The sequence below is a fragment of the Oncorhynchus masou genome, chromosome 28 (genome assembly GCF_036934945.1).
Source record: "Oncorhynchus masou masou isolate Uvic2021 chromosome 28, UVic_Omas_1.1, whole genome shotgun sequence".
Classification (NCBI taxonomy): Eukaryota; Metazoa; Chordata; class Actinopteri; order Salmoniformes; family Salmonidae; genus Oncorhynchus; species Oncorhynchus masou.
This window is the reverse complement of record NC_088239.1, coordinates 38,328,367-38,348,779: the sequence shown is the minus strand read 5'-3', so window position 1 is coordinate 38,348,779 and position 20,413 is coordinate 38,328,367. Positions and strand designations below refer to the sequence as shown.

Sequence of the window (20,413 nt, the reverse complement as noted above, 5' to 3'; positions counted from 1 at the left end):
TGAGTTGAAGAAATATCTGAGCCAGACTTCGATACGTAACCTAAGTCCGCCCACTGAGTGCTCATTGGGTCATCCCGAGCGAAATTTGCATACTTTTAGATTTCCATTGATTTTCATTGCATTCACACAATTTATCATTCCTCCTACTCTATGTAAGTGCCATACACTCTCTTATACTGACTAGTCAATGCAATGTAACAGTGTTACAGTTTGGGTCAATCAATGTAGCCGTGAGTGTTGGCTACATTGTTTTAATAAAAAGCAGCATAAAATAGGTCTATACATGCCTTAGGCTATTCAGGTAGAATATAAACTAATAATGAAAACATAGTCTAATCTATTTAGAAGTTAGGCTATGAGCTCATCTTTACCTACCTGTCTGTATGTAACCTATCCAAATTGCCTCGTTAGGCGGACGCCACCACGAGCAGGTTCCCCAGCCTATGCCACCCCCAGAGATCTATTACGCAACATGTGAAGTGTTGGTCCCATGTTTCATGAGCTGAAATAAAACATCCTGGAAAATTTCCATAAACACAAGAAGATTATTTCTCTCAAATATTGTGCACAAATGTGTTTACATCCCCGTTAGTGAGCATTTCTCCTTTGCCAAAATAATCCATCCACCTGACAGGTGTGGCATATCAAGAAGCTGAATAAACAGCATGATCATTACATAGGTGCACCATGTGCTGTGGACAATTAAAGGCCACAGATTTTGAGGGAGTGTGCAATTGGCATGCTGACTGCAGGAATTTCCACCAGAGCTTTTGCCAGATAATTTAATGTTAATTTCTCTACCATAAGCCACCTCCAACATATTGCAGTACGTCCAACTGGCTTTACAACGTGTAACCACACCAGCCCAGGACCTCCACATCCGACTTCTTCACCTGCGGGATCGTCTGAGACCAACCATCCGGACAGATGATGAAACTCAGGAGTATTTATGTCTGTAATAAAGCCCTTTTGTGGGTAAAAAAGGCCCATCAATGGCTGTGCTTCTGCCTAGTCATGAAATACCTAGATTAGAGCCTAATTGATTTATTTCAATTGACTGATTTCCTTATATGAACATTAACTCAGTAAAATCATTGAAATTGTTGCATGATATGTTTATATTTGTGTTCAGTATAGATTGCTGCTGCCTGTGTAAATGGATGTTATGGGTGGTTAATAGGCGTTTAGAGAAATTAGCAATCCAAAAAGTTACTTGGCGCCACTGAGACAACACAGACAGACACGGACACTCAATTTCCCTCGAAACAATCCCATGCAAAACATACAGCAGCACTAGTCTCCGATCGATATCAAAACCAACCAGCCCAAATCAAACCTATTCTGTTGATTCTGATTACTTTGGCAACTATAGTCCAAGACAGTTTGACGTTTGGTTTAAAAAAAAAAATAATGAAAAAAAATGTTTTTAAAGGTTGATTGACTGAGAGACAAGAACGAATTACAACCAAACAATCATAAATTACATTATTCAGGAAAAAGGTTAAGTGTTATTCACCAATGTCGTATGCTTATTATGTAGCAGCCTCAGCAGCCAGCCATCCCATGTCTGGGTTGTGGGCTATAGGCCTACATGAGTTAGGAATATTAGGATATTGAATACCTATTTTAGGCTAAAGTGTTCAACTTGAGAATTAGTTTATTTCAGAATTCCATGAACGAACAGGATTATGGGCTACATGGAATGTTAGCTAGGTAAGCTTTTATACTGATAGCATCAAACATTCTCGTGGTAAACTATGCAGCAGTAGTTTTCATCTCTCTATCCCCTAATTAACACCTTTGGGCGGAATCTCCGGAAAAGGAAACAATGGCAACATTCTCATGATGGTAGTTAAATGCCTAGTCACATATTCTGTGAAAATGTCAAGCCAACTAGTAGCCTAAGCCATATATGAAAAATATTCATACCAAAAGAAAATGCTAGGCCTGGGCCTAAATGGAAAATAATATCTCCAACCTACGAAGAATAGCAAGAGACAGAGAGATGCCTCTCGCTATTACATAGCCATAGCCATGATATAGGCCCAACATTTTAAATGTTTCTACTCTTTTGAAACTTTTGTGAGTGTTATGTTTACACCTCATTTCTGATTGATTGTTTGTTTCACTTTGGTTTATTAGCTTATCTATTTCACTTGCTTTGGCAATGTAAACATATGTTTCCCATGCCAATACAGTCCTTTGAATTGAATTGAGACACAATTTTGCCAGACGGTCATAGACATAATGTCAAAGGGTAAAGCTTTCCTGAGAGACGCCAGACCTACACCTGCTTTGCATCATCCACCCAAATCTGTTGAACAAACTAGGCTAAACCTAAACCTGTTGATCTGCCTCTAGAAATGACAAGTAGTTACACCATTTTAGAAATGTCCGATATAGGCCTACTCTTATCCTTGCAACTGTTTTCACACTCTGCTAACATTGCTAATCTTTATAACAAACATGACACTCCTATGCTCCAAAATGATTCTCTCCGTCTGGTAAATTAACTTTTTATATCCGTTTCAGGTAACTGTCAAGAAGAACTGTAACATAATAGCCTATGCAACCCTTTCCTCTAGAATAGGTTAAATTCTAATAAACTTCAGAAATTAAATAGAGGTGGCGATATAAGATCAGATATTATAATAATAACCAAAAAGCCTTGAGGTGCTCTATGGATGAACCATAATGAATGGCATGTTCCCTGCATGAAAGGTAGGCCTTATGTCTGTACCTCAGGCAACACACCATCACATCTTATTGTAACATGAACACAAATTACTTATTCGAAACTCGTGACAGACACACAAAAAAGTCCACTTTTTCATCACAATGCATTTTGTGTGCATTACATGATTTTCTTTCTTAATAATGCATTAGTGTACATTACACTAATTCCAATTTGTTGTGGCTAAAGTTAGCTAGGCTAGGGGTTAGGGTCAGAGTTAGGTTTAGGGGATAAGGTTAGGGATAGTTAACATGCTAGCTAAGTAGTTAAAGGGTTAGGTTTAGGAGTAAGGTTAAAGGGTTAAGGTTAGGGTTAAGCTTAGCTAGCATGCTAAGTAGTTGCAAAGTATCTCAAAAGTAGTAAGTAGTTGCAAGTAGCTAATTAGAGAAAATGCTAAAGTTATGCATGATGAGATTCAAACACACAACCTTTGGGTTGCTAGACATTCGTATTTATATGGCCATATCTGTCTTAAGTAACCTACTGTCGTTATCTGTGGTTGAAATGCACTGTATACAAACTTGTGCACTGCACACAAAAAATACACTTTTTTGTGTGTCTGCCACAAATTTCCCATAAGCAATTTGTGTCTATTTCACAATAATCTGTGATACCGGGTTGACCTCAGTTGTATGGTTGAATAATGCCATCTACTGGCTCAGAGTGAAATGTCCCCTGCAACTGTGGATGGTTGTCACGGATAGACAGGTTTTCATTCTTTTTTCTCTCTTGAATGAAACACTTTCTGCTGAATGAATCAATCAATTAATCAAGCAATCAGCTTAACAAATGATCTCAAACCAATCAATTAACTCAAATCACTGTTCAGTCATTTTAATATGCTTTAAAAATCTCAATTACCTTGACTAACCGGTGCCCCCGCACATTGACTCTATACCAGTAGCCCCTGTATATAGCCTCGCTATTGATATTTTACTGATGCTCTTTAATTATTCGTTACTTTTATTTTAAAATTTATTTTTTAAAGTATTTTTCTTTAAACTGTGTTGTCAGTCTAGTGCTTGTAGATAAGCATTTCACTGTAAGGCCTACTACAACTGTAACATTTGATTTGATTTGAATATGGCAAGCTGTTTAGTTTCAAGCAGTTGGTGCATGGTAGGACATTGAGAATGGACAAGACAAACTAGGCTATGCATCTGGCCTATGATGGTCATTCATTTCCACATTATGGGGTAGAATAGATTATGCAAAAGAGAATGGTTAAGAAAACAAAACAGTGTGTTTTTTTTGGGTGCGGGCCTGTTCACCCCGCTACCATCTGCAAGGTGGAGACAGTACAGGAGCATCAAATCTGGGACTGAGAGACTTTTCTATTTTCTATTAATATTCTTCTATTAATATCCTGTCCATATGGTCTATACACACCATTATATATATATTTATATTATATTATTTTATTTTATATTATTATATTATATTATTATATTTAAAAGTTTGGGGTCACTTAGAAATATCCTTGTTTTTGAAAGAAAAGCAAATTTGTTGTCCATTAAAATAACATCATATTAATTGATCAGAAATATAGTGTAGACATTGTTAATGTTGTAAATTACTATTGTAGCTAGAAACAGCAGATTATTTATGGAATGTCTACATAGGTGTACAGAGGCCCATTATCAGCAACCATCACTCCTGTGTTCCAATGGCACATTGTGTTAGCTAATCCAAGCTTATCATTTTAAAAGGCTAATTGATCATTAGAAAACCCTTTTGCAATTATGTTAGCACAGCTGAAAAATGTAGTGCTGATTAAAAAAACAATAAAACTGGCCTTCTATAGACTAGTTGAGTGTCTGGAGCATCTGCACTTGTGGGTTCGGTTACAGGCTCAAAATGGCCAGAAACAAAGGACTTTCTTCTGAAACTCATCAGTCTATTCTTGTTCTGATTAAGGCTATTCCATGCAGGAAATGCAGGAAATTGCCAAGAAACTGAAGATCTTGTACACCACTGTGTACTACTTCCTTCACATAACAGCACAAACTGGCCCTAACCAGAATAGAAAGAGGAGTGTGAAGCCCCGGTGCACAACTGAGCAAGAAGACAAGTACATTAGAGTGTCTAGTCCTCAGCTGGCAGCTTCATTAAATAGTTCCCGCAAAACACCAGTCTCAACATCAACAGTGAAGAGAAATATATTAAACATAGTGGCTGCTTATTGTTCGGCAGTCTTATGGCTTGGGGGTAGAAGCTTTAAGGAGCGTTTTGGTCCTAGAGAGAGAACAGTCTGGAGGTGACTGGAGTTGACCATTTTTGGGCCTTCCTCTGACACAGCCTAGTATATAGGTCCTGGATGGCAGGAAGCTTGTCCCCAGTGATGTACTGGGCCGTATATACTACCCACTGTCGCGCCTTACGGTTAGATGCTGAGTAGTTGCCATACCACGTGGTGATAGAACCGGTCAGGATGCTCTCTATGGTGCAGCTGTAGTACTTTTGAGGATCTGGGGAACCATGCCTAATCCTTTCAGTCTCCTGAGGGGGAAAAGGTGTTGTCGTGCCCTCTTCATGACTGTCTTGGTGTGTTTGGAGCATGATATTTTGTTGGTGATGTGGACACCAAGGAACTTGAAACTCTCGACTCGCTCCACTACAGCACCGTCAATGTTAATGGAGGCCTGTTTGGCCCACATTTTCCTGTAGTCCACGATCAGCTCCTTTGTCTTGCTCACATTGAGGGAGAGGTTGTTGTCCTGGCACCACACTGCCAGGTTTCTGACTTCCTCGCTATAGGCTGTCTCATTGTTGTCAGGCCTGCTGCTGTTGTGTCATCAGCAAACTTAATGATGGTGTTGGAGTCGTGTTTGGCCATGCAGTCGTGAGTGAACAGGGAGTACAGGAGGGAACTAAGCACGCACACGAGGGGCCACAGTATAGAGGATCAGTGTGGCAAATGTGTTGTTGCCTTACCACCTGGGGGTGGCCCGTCAGGAAGTCCATTATCCAGCTGCAGTGGGAGGTGTTTCGTCCCAGGGTCCTTAGCTTAGTGATTAGCTTTGTGGGCACTATGGTGAGCTGTAGTCAATGAACAGCATTCTCACATACAGTGAGGCAAAAAAGTATTTAGTCAGCCACCAGCTGTGCAAGTTCTCCCACTTAAAAAGATGACAGAGGCCTGTAATTTTCATCGTAGGTACACTTCAACTATAACAGACAAAATGAGAAAAAAAATCCTGAAAATCACATTGTAGGATTTTTTTATGAATTTATTTGCAAATTATGGTGGAAAATAAGTATTTGGTCAATAACAAAAGTTTATCTCAATACTTTGTTATATACCCTTTGTTTGCAATGACAGAGGTCAAACGTTTTCTGTAAGTCTTCACAAGGTTTTCACACACTGTTGCTGGTATTTTGGTCCACGATACATGGCCCCATAATAGTAATAAACAAAAGACCTACTGATTTTCATGGGGGTTTCTCCGTCCTGCATATGAGAAAGAAATCTAAAGTATTCAGACCCTATACTCAGTACTTTGTTGAAGCACCATTAGCAGCAATTAGTCTTGATTCTTCTTGGGTATGACTCAACAAGCTAGGCACACCTGTATTCTGGGAAATTCTCCATTCTCCCGAGTTTCTCCTGTCGTTGTTCTGTTGGAAGGTGAAGCTTCACCCAGTCTGAGGTCCTGAGCAGGTTTGCATCAAGGATCTCTCTGTACTTTGCTTCGTTCATCTTTCCTTCGATCATGACTAGTCTCTCAGTTCCTGCCACTGAAAAACATCCACAGTATAATGCTGCCACCAAATTGCTTCACCATAGGGGTGGTGCCAGGTTCAGGCCAAAGACTTCAATCTTGGTTTCATCAGACCAGAGAATGTTTCTCATGGTTTGAGAGTCCTTAGGTGCCTGTTGGCAAACTCCAAGCGGGCTGTCACGTGCCTTTTACTGAGGAAAGGCTTCCATCTGGCCATGAAGGCCTGATTGGTGGAGTGCTGCAGAGATGGTTGTCATTCTGGAAGGTTCTCTGCAGTTCTGTCAGTGACCATCAGAACCTTGGTCACCTCCCTAAACAAGGCCCTTCTCCCCCAATTGCTCAGTTTGGCCGGGCAGCCAGCTCTAGGAAGAGTCTTGGTTCCAAACTTCTGTTTTGGTACCAGTCCCCAGATCTGTGCCTCGACACAGTTGTGTCTCTGAGCTCTACAGACAATTCCTTCAACCTCATGGCTTGGTTTTTGCTCTGAGATGCAATGTCAACTGTGGGACCTTATAGACAGGTGTATGCCTTTCTTCTAAATCATGTCAGATCAAATACATTTTACCACAGGACTCCAAAGGAAACAGGATGCACTGGAGCTCAATTTCAAGCATCTTAACCTTAATACTTACATAAACAAGGCATTTTTAAAATTATTTTTAGTACAATTTGCAAAACACTCAAAATCTGTTTTGGCTTTGTCATTATGGGGTATTGTGTTTACGGAGGGAAAAATTACAAATCCATTTTAGGATAAGGCTTTAATGTAACAAACTGTGGAAAAGGTCAAGGGGTCTGAATACTTTCCAAATGCACTGTCAACAAAGGACTAACTAGAACTGTCGTTCTTCTGTGGTAATTTATTTTGGTTACCCTAGACATACTGAACACTGACATATTGGAAACATTCAACATGTTCATTGTGGGAACATTGGAACAAGTTACCCTGGTCCCAGATCTGTTTGAGCTCTTGCCGAGCCCATCGTCAAACCAAACATGTTGGACATGACAATGAGTAAACATGACAGCAGACACTGGCACTCAGGCTAGTTTTGAATAAATAACATTAATAAACAAAGTACTGAACTGACGAGGTCAAAACAGAGAACGTGCTTCTGTAGAGGCATATTTTATTTATTTTTTCAATATAGTTCAGAGGAAAACAATATACAAAGCAATGATGTGGTCAGCTTTACTGAATGTGTTGGTGCATCTCAAATCAGACTGAATAGAAGATTAGAACAGTGGAGAAAAATCAGGCAGTCACAGCTCAGGACACCGTTTACTTCCCAAAATCGCACCCCCATTTCCTACATAGAGCACTATTGTTATACATAGGGCACCATTTGGGACAAAGCCACTGTTTCTGTACTGAGTCGGAGTGAACGGGGGGGGAGATACAAAGATGCAAGTATGGACGGGAGTGCCAAAAACAACCCTATAGATCGATGCATGACAAACACTTGTTGAATATCTTTTTGTTACTGGATCAAATAGAAAAAAACATGGTATATTTATTTCCATGTCAGAGGTTGTGTGACTTAAGACTTTCAACAAGGCACTAGCATTAATAGTAATAAACAAAACACTAACAGAACTTCAATAAAATAATAACCAGTGCTCACTTGAGTTTAGCATGTTTATTACAATACGCACATATCACATTGGCGGTCATTGCTCTGCTCAACCTCTGACCCTGGTGTGTGAGGTTAGTGATCAGCACCTCCATGTCCATATCCCAAATGGTACCATGTTCCCTATATAGTGCACCACTTTTAACCAGGCCCTTTAGGTAAGAAGAATAAAAAGGAGAAAAGAGACTCATAACAGAGAACAAGAAGTACAAACGGGAGCCAGTAGTTCTAATTGTGTCATTCAGGTCAATTCACTGAGTGCCATTTGGCTTCCATTGCACTTCCTGAAAAATCTTGAGAATTATGACATCTTCTCCTTTTTAGTCTTTTTGACTATGGGCCCTGGTCAAAGGTAATGTACCAAATCAGGAATACGGTGCCATTTCAGACGTACCCTATACCTTGCCAGTGCCCCCCAAACAGCTGCTTTAATAGCTCCAAGTAGCACTCATTGTGCAAAGAAAAGTGAAGCAATAATTTATTATTAACATATTCTGATATACTAGTAGCACTGCAACTTTTTAATAAAGCCTTTTTCTTTACTTCTTGAACTCCATTATTACTTTAACAACTGTACATAGGAATGAACTCTCGGTTGAACCAAGACTGTGCCACCTCACTTTTAATATAAGTAACCCCCCCCCAAAAAAAACTTGCTGGAAAGTTTGAGAAAAAAGAAAGAAAACAGGAGGGTTTTTACTCTTCCCGGCTCCTCTACATTATAGGAGGAGCTAGATCACGGGGTTGGGCTCCTGCATGTAATGGGTATGACCAGGGTGGGAGTTATGGAGGGGCTAGCAGTGGGAATGGTCCTTGATCTCAAAGCAGCACATATTTGTGGCACCTTTTTTCCCCCCCTTCACTCACTCATCACACCACCAGGCACTAGTTTGTTTGTTTTTCATTTTAGGAAATGCAGGACAGGGCCACAGGGAGCTGTGAACAAACAGATCTGAACCATTGCGACCAGACATTATGTACCTTTCAGCAGGAGGAAGGTGGGGATGGGTAGCTGTGTGCGGCCGTCTCCCAAATATCACCCTACTCCCTATATAGTGAAAAGTTTAACCAAAAGTAGTTCAATACACATAGGAAATAGTGTGCCATTTGGGACACATCCTGTGTGTGTGTAACCATTATACTTCAACCAAAGGGGGATGATAGGGAAAATAACTTTAATCCATTGAGCATTATTATTATTCAAGAGCAGAGAAAAACCAGTGAGTTTGTTTTACCTTGCTTGCTTGTTTTATACTAAGTTAATTTTTCAGTTATTATTGACTGTATAACACTATACTCCACCGTTTCCATGCAGGTCATAGATGTTCTCAAGGCAATGGTTCACCCATCTATTAAAACAAAAGCTTCAAGTCTGCAGACTGACAGTGCCGTCCCAAATAGCATCCTACTCCCAATATAGTGCAATACTTTTGACTAGGGCCTATAGGGTTCTGGTTAAAAGTAGTGCACTATAGAGGAAATAGTGTGGCATTTGGGACATACCCACCGACAGACAAGTTTAATATGAAGGAGGCTATGAAATTAAGCCGTTACTTCCTCGGCATAACGTTGATTAGTTTGGATGTCAAAAGCTTTGATAAGCATGGCTTTCCATGGTTTCAATAATCTACAAAACATATTTACAACATGGATAACATCTACAAGAAATCTACATCTTCGGGGCACATACAAAACCAACCATAGGGGCATCCCAAATGGCACCCTATCCACTACATAGTGTACTATAAAGGCAATAGGGTGCCATTTGGGACACAGGCCATGTTTTATATCGACCCCTTTTCTCCCCTCCTCCCCAACCACTCAGACCCTCTCCCACAAGCCCAGCACTCTCCATGCCCAACGGTCCAAAGCCAACCCAACTGCAGCTTGTGTTAAGACTGGGCACAGAACAAGAACAGTTCTCCCAACCAACAGCTCTCTTACAACCATGTGCAATGGGTCTCTCCACCCTATCCTCTCCATTCTTCAACTCAAGTTCTCAGACCATGAAGGAATTCTGATTCTTCAACTTTTCAAGTTCTTTAATTTGTTGTCTCAAAAATAATATCCTAGACAAGAGTAGAAAAAAATATGTATTAGTTGTCATGTTAAAATATTTGTAATAATAGAACACATGGATGTTAACACACATATCGCAGGCAATTAGGGTCTGGACTCTTACCTCTGCTCGCGCAATGTCGCTTGAATTTCACTGACTCGAACTAAGGATCTGAGATTTTTGAGCTCCGTGCAATTTTCAGACATGTAGATGCTTCCCATGGTGTGGGCCTCCTCACGTAGTCTGGAAGCCTGGGGGGAAGATAAAAAGTTTAAAATAATCAAAGAAAATCAAAAAGAACAACAGCAATGATACTGATCATTGCCTAATGAATCTGGGTTCACATCAAAATAATGAAATTAATAGGTTACCCAATACTGTAAAATCTATACACTCTCTATGCTCTTTACCAAATATCTTTACTGGTGAAATAATAAAAAACAATGCATACAATTCCTTAAATGCGTATCCTACCTGTTTCTCTGCGTGGTCGGCGGGCCAGCCCTGGACATGCTTGATGAGATTCTCATTGAAGTGTGCTGCTAGGGTGGGGGTGAAGGAGCAGGAAGCTGGTCGGGTGGAGGAAGAGGTGCTGGAGGGGGTGGAGGTGGTGGCACCGCTGCTGCTGGGGGGGACGTAGTTGGGACCTGGGGATGGACTCCTCTGACTGCTGTGGAATGACAGAAGCGCAACAAGAGGGTCAGACTAATTATGCACATTATATGCCAATGATATTCTGCTGTAATAACACTAACACCAACTTTGTTGTTGTAACAGAGGAGAAAGGAGGGTCAAACCAATATATCATACAAAACAGACCAACACAGCATAATATCAACAATTAAGGTTCTTAGAAACTAAACAATTGTGCATGTGTGAGATTCAGCTGATCAAATACAACCAGAGAAAAGGGTCCACATCAGACAAGACTGACACATTCTGCATATTATTTTAAGCTCAAAACACCCATGAAGTCCAGTGTCTGACTACAGTCAGGGTGGGGTAATCTACATTGTAATACTTAATTTTGCAATAGTGTATTCACTCAGTGGCTTGTGAATCGTGATATTTGGTTAAAGCCGCTTAACATTTCCAATACATATCAGATGTGTTTAACTTGATGTCGTCTTGATTTCTTTGGTTAAACAATGGCGCATCCATTGTCTTTGTGTGTAGCAATTCAATGCAATGACTTATGAAAAACGTGTTGTTCTATAAACCGCCAGCAGGTGGTGCCACAGCATGACATATTGACAAACTGTCTCCTACAAGGCAGGCTCACGGATGGCATTGTTCTGTTTTTGCTTCACATCAGTCAGACCAGAGTTTCTTGAATAATCTTACTAGCAATATGTGGTTATTTTGTCTTCTATAGATAGGAGCATCTGCTCTGTTAATTTTTTTGTAAATAGATTTCCCACACTAAAAACACAAATTAACACATTCAACGCCACACAATGTTATTCAAAAATGTATTGGTTTCTTCAATGTACACAATACCCAATAAAGACAGTTTTTGCTTTAAGATTTTTTTTTTTGCAAATGTATAAATAAACTGAAATATTACATTTACACAAGTATTCAGACCCTTTACTCAGTACTTTGCTGAAGCACCAAGTCTTCTTGGGTATGACGCTACAAGTTAGGCACATCTGTGGGGAGTTTCTCCCATTCTTCTCTGCATATCCTCAAGCTGTGTCAGATTGGATGAGGAGAGTCGCTGCACAGATATTTTCATGTCTCTTCAGAGATGTTAGATCGGGTTCAAGTCCAGGATCTGGCTGAGCCACTCAAGGACATTGAGACTTGTCCTGAAGCCACTACTGCATGGTAAAGGTTGTGTGCTTAGGTTTATACGAGTTTTGCAGAGATGGTTCTCTTTCTGTAAGGTTCTCCCATCTCCACAGAAGAACTCTGCAGCTCTGTCAGGGGGGACCATCAGGACCGTGGTCACCTCCCTGACCAAGATCCTTCTCCTGCGATAGATCAGTTTGGCTGGGCGGCCAGCTCTAGGAAGAGTCTTGGTGGTTCCAAACATCTCCATTTAAGAATGATGGAGGCCACTGTGTTCTTGGGGATCTTCAATGCTGCAAAAATTGTTTGGTACCCTTTCCCAGATGTGCCGAGACACAATCCTGTCTCTGAGCTCTACGGACAATTCCTTAGACCTCAAGGCTTAGTTTCTGCTCTGACATGCGCCGCCAACTGTGGGACCACATACAGTTGAAGTCGGAAGTTTACATACACTAAGGATGGAGTCATTAAAACTCGTTTCTCAACCACTCCACAAATGTCTTGTTAACTTCTTGATGCACCCATCCCGTTAGCGGGACCATTTGTCAACATCCGCTGAATTGCAGAGCGCCAAATTCAAATTAAATTACAAAAAATATTTAATTTTCATGAGTGCAAGTGCAATATAGCAAAACACAGCTTAGCTTGTTGTTAATCCACCTGGCGTGTCAGATTTCAATAAAGCTTTTCCGCGAAAGCATACCAAGTGTTTATGTAAGGACATCTCTCTCAGTAGACAAAATATTACAAACAGCTAGCAGCCAAGTAGATTGGTCACGAAAGTCAGAAAGCAATAAATTAAATCGCTTATCTTTGATGATTGTCGTATGTTCGCACTCACGAGACTCCCAGTTACAATAAATTCAATAAATAAATAATTTTTTATATCCAAAATACCTCCATTTGGTTGGCGCGTTATGTTCAGAAATCCACAGGCTCGAGCGGTCAAGACATCGCAAACTAAAAGTCCAAATAGTATCCTTATTAAAGTTCGTAGAAACATGGCAAACCTTTTATTTTTTATAATCAATCCTCAGGTTGTTTTTACAATGTATAATTGATAATATTTCAACTGGGACTGTAGCTTCTTCAATAGGAGAAAAAGAAAAATGTCTGCTCCAAGCTGCAAAACGCTGCTGGCACCCAGCCATCCACTGACGCAATATCTTTCTCGCTCATTTTTCAGAATAAAAGCCTGAAACTATGTCTAAAGACTGTTCACACCATGTGGAAGCCATAGAAAATGGAATCTGGTTGATATCCCTTTAAATGGAGCGAAGGCGGGCAATAGAACAGAGAGCTTTCAGGAAAAACAGCACTTCCGGGTTGGATTTTCCTCAGGTTTTCACCTGCAATATCAGTTCTGTTATACTCACAGACAATATTTTGACGGTTTTGGAAAATTTGAAGTGTTTTCTATCCTAATCTGACAATTATATTCATCTTCTAGTTTCTGGGCCTGAGAAATAGGCAGTTTCATTTGGGTAAATTTTTCATCCAAACATCAAAATGCTGCCCCCTACACTCAACAGGTTAACTATAGTTTTGGCAAGTAAGTTAGGACATCACATTTTTTGTGTGACAGATTTCACTTATAAATCACAATTCCAGTGGGTCAGAAGTTTACATACACTAAGTTGACTGTGCCTTTAACTTCTTGATACTACCCTTCCCGGATCCGGGAAAGTAATCATCGCCTGAAACTAATTAGCATGACACAGCGGACATAAATATCCCTAGAAAATATTCCTATTCATGAAAATCACAAATGAAATATATTGAGACACAGCTTAGCCTTTGGTTAATTACACTCATCTCAGATTTTCAAAATATGCTTTACAGCCAACGCTAGACAAGCATTTGTGTAGGTTTATCGATAGCCTAGCATAGCATTATGCCCTGCTACCGGCAGGCAACATTTTCACGAAAATAAGAAACGCAATCAAATTAAATAATTTACCTTTGAAGAACTTTGGATGTTTTCACTCAGGCAACTCCCAGTTAGATAGCAAATGTTTCTTTTCCCCCAAAAGATTATTTTTGTAGGCGAAATAGCTCCGTTTGTTCTTCACGTTTGGCTGAGAAATTGACCGGAAAATGCAGTTACTACAACACCAAACTTTATTCCAAATTAGCTCCATAATATCGACAGAAACATGGCAAACGTTTAGAATCAATCCTCAAGGTGTTTTTCACATATCTATTTGATAAAAGAACCGTCGGGACAATTGGTTTCTCGTAAGAAGCGATTGGAAAAATGGCTACTTGTGTACTTTACGCAAGATTTTCTCTCGGGGCCATCGTGTGACCACTTGCTAAATGTGGTCCCTTACGGCTATTCTTCAACATAAATGCTTAAAACGTCACAATGCTGTAGACACCTTTCAAAAAAATGTTTACCTTTATTTTACTAGGCAAGTCAGTTAAGAACAAATTCTTATTTTCAATGACATGCCTAGGAACAGTGGGTTAACTGCCTGTTCAGAGGCAGAACGACAGATTTGTACCTTGTTAGCTCGGGGATTTGAACTTGCAACCTTTCGGGTTACTAGTCCAACGCTCTAACCACTAGGCTACCCTGCCGCCCCTTGGAGAATACGTAGAAAACGTAAGCTCATTCACAGCCATAAGGAGTTATTGGTATGAGGGGGTTTTAAAAAATGCAGCACTTCCTGATTGGATTTTTATCTGGGTTTCGCCTGTGAGTGCAACAGAACTAATGTTAGTTCTGTTGCACTCACAGACAATATCTTTGCAGTTTTGGAAACGTTAGTGTTTTCTATTGAAAGCTGTCAATTATATGCATAGTCGAGCATCTTTTCGTGACAAAATATCTTGTTTGAAACGGGAACGTTTTTTATCCAAAAATGAAAATACTGCCCCTAGAGTTCCAAGAGGTTAAAAAGCAGAAATGTCATGGCTTTAGAAGCTTCTGATAGACTAATAGACTCAATTGGAGGTGTACCTGTGGATGCATTTCAAGGCCTACCTTCAAACTCAGTGCCTCTTTGCTTGACATCATGGGAAAAACAAAAGAAATCAGCCAAGACCACAGAAAAACAATTGTAGACCCCCACAAGTCTGGTTCATCCTTGGGAGCAATTTCCAAACGCCTGAAGATACCACGTTCATCTGTACAAACAATAGTATGCAAGTATAAACACCATGTGACAACACAGCCGTCATACCGCTCAGAAAGGAGACGCGCTATGTCTCCTAGAGATGAACGTACGTTGGTGTGAAAAGCACAAATCAATCCCAGAAGAACTGCAAAGGACCTTGTGAAAATGCTGGAGGAAACAGGTACAAAAGTATCTATATCCACAGTAAAACGAGTGATGTCGACATAACCTGAAAGGCCGCTCAGCAAGGAAGAAGTCAAGTCACTGCTACAAAATCTCCATAGAAAAGCCAGAATACGGTTTGCAACTGTACATGGGGACAAAGATTGTACTTTTTGGAGAAATGTCCTCTGGTCTGATGAAACAAAAATAGAACTGTTTGGCCATAATGACCACCGTTATGTTTGGAGGAAAAGGGGGGGGGGGGGGGCTTGCAAGCCGAAGAACACCATCCTAACTGTGAAACACGGGGGTGGCAGCATCATGTTGTGGGAATGCTTTACTGCAGGAGGGACTGGTGAACTTCACAAAATAGATGACATCATGAGGAATACAATTATGTCGATATATTGAAGCAACATCTCAAGACATGAGCCAGGAAGTTAAAGCTTGTTCGCAAATGGGGCTTCCAAATGGACAATGGCCCCCAGCATACTTCCAAAGTTGTGGCAAAATTATTTAAGGACAACAAAGTCAAGCTATTGGTATTGGAGTGGCCATCACAAAGCCCTGACCTCAATCTCATAGAAAATGTGTGTGCAGAACTGAAAAAGCGTGTGTGAGCAAGGAGGCCTACAAACCTGACTCAGTTACACCGGCTCTGTCAGGAGGAATGGGTCAAAATTCACATAACTTATTGTGGGAAGCTTGTGGAAGGCACCCGACCCCACACAATTTAAAAAGGCAATACTACCAAATACTAATTGAGTGTATGTAAAATTCTGACCCACTGGGAATGTGAAGAAATAAAAGCTGAAATAAATAATTCTCTACTATTATTCTGACATTTCACATTTTTTAAATAAAATGGTGATCCTAACCGACCTAAAACAGGACATTTTTTTTTACATGGAATTGTCAGGAATTGTGAAAAAGTATAAAAGAGTTTAAATGTCTTTGGCTAAGGTGTATGTAAACTTCCAACTTCAACTGTATAGAGAGGTGTGTGCCTTCCAAATCATGTCCAATCAATTGAATTTCCCACGGACTCCAATCAAGTCATAGAAACACCAAGGATGATCAATGGAAACAGGATGCACCAGAGATCAATTTCGAGTCTCATAGCAAAGGGTCTGAACATTTATGTAAATAAGGTATAAGTTTTATTTTTAATACATTTGGAAAAATGTCTAAAAACCTGTTTCGCTTTGTCATTATGGGGTATTGTGTGAAGATGGAAGGGGGAAAAAATAATTTAATCCATTTTAGAATAAGGCTGTAACGTAACAATGTGGAAAAAAGGGAATACTTTCCGAATGTACTGTACAGTGCTCTAGCCCATAAATGAATCAAGTGTCTGCTAAATTACTAAAAATGTAAATGAAAAGCTCACCCTTGACGCTGGAGAGTCCTTGGGGAGGCTGCGATGTCGTGTCCGTGCTGTTTGTCGCTGGGGAGGGGCTGCTGGGGGGAGGGCTGAGGGGCTGATCCTTGCTGCTTCACAGCCGGCGTGTTGCTCACCTGGACCACAGCCAGAGAGCAGAGAAGGGTTAGAGAGGAAACACACCAGAACCCTTGAGGTTCACCACAACCACACAGACAGGGAGGAAGGTTAAAAGCCCAGATTAGACTAGCACAGACCATAATTTTACTGAAATTCACTTGCTGTTGATTGACTCGACACACAAACACAAGGGGATGGGATGTTATAGAATACAAATGGCAGTAGCTATGGTTTCCATCCAATTGGTAACATATTTATGCAAATATTCTAAAATCCTCATAATAAAATATCATACAAAGACCCGTCAAGCTCATCACCATGCATTTTCGTCACGCTGTGAAGGTCATTATAACTTCGTGCCTTCAGAAAGTATTCACACGCCTTGACTTTTTACACATTTTGTTATGTTACAGCCTGAATTTAAAATGGATTAAACTGGCCAACATACAAAACCCCATAAGGTCGAAGTGGAATTATGTTTTTACAAATTAGTTTAAAAAAATGAAAAGCTGAAATGTCATAAGTATTAAACCCCTTTGTCATGGGAAGCCTAAATAAGTTCAGGAGTAAAAATGTGCAAGTCTCATAAGTTGCATGGCTGTGTGTAATAATAGAATTTTACATGACGAGAATGACTACCTCATCTCCTTACCCCACACATACAGATAATTGTAAGGTCTCTCAGTCGAGAAGTGAATTTCAAACAGATTCAACAAAGACCAGGGAGGCTTTCCAATGACTCGCAAAGATGGGTAAAATAAAAAAAAGCAGACCGTGAATATCCCTTTGAGCATGGACGGTGTTGGACAATGTATTAATACACCCAGCCACTACAAATATACAGGCGTTCTTCCTAACTCAGTTGACGGAGAGGAAGGAAACCGCTCAGGGAATTCTCCATGATGCCAATGGTGACTTTAAAACAGTTAGAGTTTAACCTCTAGTGACACCCCATCTTGTGAACGGGACCGTTTTCATCATCTTACACTAAATAGCATAACGCAACAGACATAAATCTTCCTAGAAAATATTCCTATTCATGAAAATCACAAGTGAAATATATTGGAACACTGCTTAGCCTTTTGTTAATCACCCTGGCATCTCAGATTTTTAAAATATGCTTTACAGCCAACGCTAGACAATCATTTGTGTAAGTTTATAATAGACTAGCATAGCATTATGCCTTGCTAGCAGCAAGCAACCGTGTCACGGAAATCAGAAAAGCAATCAAATTAAATAATTTACCTTTGATGAACTTCGGATGTTTTCACTTACGAGACTCCCAGGTAGATAGCCAAAGTTCATTTTTTCCCAAAAGATGATTTTTGTAGGCGAAACGGCTCCGTTTGTTCTTCACGTTTGGCTGAGAAATTGCCCGGAAATTGCGGTCACCACAACGCCAAATTTTTTCTCCAAATTAGCTCCATAATATTGACAGAAACATGGCAAACGTTGTTCAGAATCCATCCAAGGTGTTTTTCTAATATCTATTCGATAATATATCCGTCGGGACAATTCCTTTTTCTCTAGGACCGATTGGAGTAATGGCTACCTCTGCACTTTATGCGAGAGTCTCTCTCGGAGCCACCAATGTGCCCGTATATGGCTATTCTTCAACAGAAATGCATAAAACTATGTGACAATGCTGAAGACACCTTGGGGAATACATACAAAGCGTAAGCTCATTGATGGTACATTCACAGCCATATAGGGAGTCATTGGAATGCAGCGCTTTCAAAACCTGGGGCACTTCCGGATTGGATTTTTCTCAGGCTTTCGCTTGCAACATCAGTTCTGTTAGACTCGCAGACAATATCTTTACAGTTTTGGAAACGTTAGCGTTTTCTATCGAAAGCTGTCAATTATATGCATATTCTAGCATCTTTTCCTGACAAAATATCCCGTTTAAAACGGGAACATTTTCTTTCCAAAAATGAAAATTACTGCCCCCTAACAGATTAATGGCTGTGATAGGAGAAAACAAAGGATGGATCAACAACATTGTAGTTACTCCACAACGTAAGAAGCCTGTACAGAATTTTTTTAAACATTCCAAAACCGCCTGTTTGCAACAAGGCACTAAAGTAATACTGCAAACAATATGGCAAAGCAATTTACTTTGTCCAGAATACAACGTGTAGTAATGGATTTGCCCCAAACATTTGCCTCAAGCATAGAGGTGGCTGCATGATATTATGGGTATGCTTGCAATCATTAAGGACTAGGGATATTTTCAGGATAAATTGAGCTAAGTAGACAAAATCCTGAAGGAAAACCTGCTTCAGTCTGCTTTCTACCAGTCACTGGGATATGAATTCATCTTGATCAATAACTAATTTGAGAGCTTGAAGAACTTAGTGTGGAAAGGTCTTAGATTCTTACCCAGAAAGACTCACAGCTGTAATCACTGCCAAAGGTGATTCTAAATGTACAGACTCAGGGGTGTGAATATTTATGTAAATGAGATGTCTATTATATTGTCAATTAGTTCACCAACATTTCTAAAAACACATTTACACTTTCTCATTATGGGGTATTGTGTATAGATGGGTGAGAATTTTGAATTCAGACTGTAACACAAGGAATAAATCAAGAGGTATGAATACATTCTGAAGGCACTATTTCATCAGTAGACTAATAAATTAAATGCTTTTGAGTTGTAGTGGGAGGACCACACAACATGTCATCACGTGACTCCCAAGTTTACTTCGATATAATAGTTATATCAATATATACAAAAGTGGTCAGATGACGCGGATGCAGGATTGTTTTGCTAGCAAAGACTGGAATATGTTCCGGGATTTATCCAATGGCAATGAGGAGTACACCACCTCAGTCACCGGCTTCATCAATAAGTGCGTCGATGAACCAGAAGCCTCAGATTATAGGCAACATCTGCACTGAGCCAAAGCCATGAGCTGTCGCTTTTAACCTCTCTGGGATATGTGGGAAGCTAGCATTCCACCTGGCCAAAAGCCAGTAAAAATGCAGAGTGCCAAATTCAAATAAATGACTATAAAAATCAAACATTCATAAAATCACACATGTAAGATACCAAATTAAAAGCTACACCTGTTGTGAATCCAGCCAACATGTCAGATTTCAAAAAAGCTTTTCGGCAAAAGCAAACAATGCTATTATCTGAGGATAGCACCATAGTAAACAAAGAGAGAAAACATATTTCAACCATGCAGGCGCGACACAAAACGCAGAAATAAAAATATAAAATCATGCATTACCTTTGACGAGTTTCTTTTGTTGGCACTCCAATATGTCTCATAAACATCACAAATGGTCCTTTTGTTCGATTAATTCCATTGATATATTCCCAAAATGTCCATTTATTTGGCGCGTTTGATCCAGAAAAACACCGGTTCCAACTTGCTACACTACAAAATACCTCAAAACTTTGCCAAAACATGTCAAACTACTTCTTTCATACAACTTTAGGTATTCTTATTAAGTAAATAATCGATCAAATTAAAGACGGGGTGATCTGTGTTCAATACAGGAAGAAAACAAACTGACGCTACCTTTCTGGTCACGTGCCTCTAACAGTACACTTGAAGTGACCCTTGTTTTGAACAGGGCTACTTCTTCATTACACAAAGGAAAAACCTCAACCAATTTCTAAAGACTGGTGACAGCTAAGGATCTGCAAGAAGGTCCCTTAGAAATCTGGATT

At 40.0% G+C, this 20,413-nt stretch overlaps 1 protein-coding gene across 1 annotated transcript in view; it reads right to left on the bottom strand.

Annotated features, from left to right (window-relative positions):
- Positions 1-7,569: 7,569 nt before the first annotated feature.
- Positions 7,570-20,413, bottom strand: part of LOC135517555 (WW domain-containing adapter protein with coiled-coil-like) — a 70,281-nt gene continuing 57,437 nt past the window's right edge. The window contains exons 10-13 of the mRNA XM_064941967.1: positions 16,618-16,745; positions 10,624-10,819; positions 10,273-10,400; positions 7,570-10,159 (exon numbers count right to left, since the gene is read on the bottom strand). Of these exons, the coding sequence (XP_064798039.1) occupies positions 10,090-10,159; positions 10,273-10,400; positions 10,624-10,819; positions 16,618-16,745 (522 nt within the window). The 3' untranslated portion in view covers positions 7,570-10,089. The remainder of the gene's footprint in view (positions 10,160-10,272; positions 10,401-10,623; positions 10,820-16,617; positions 16,746-20,413) is intronic.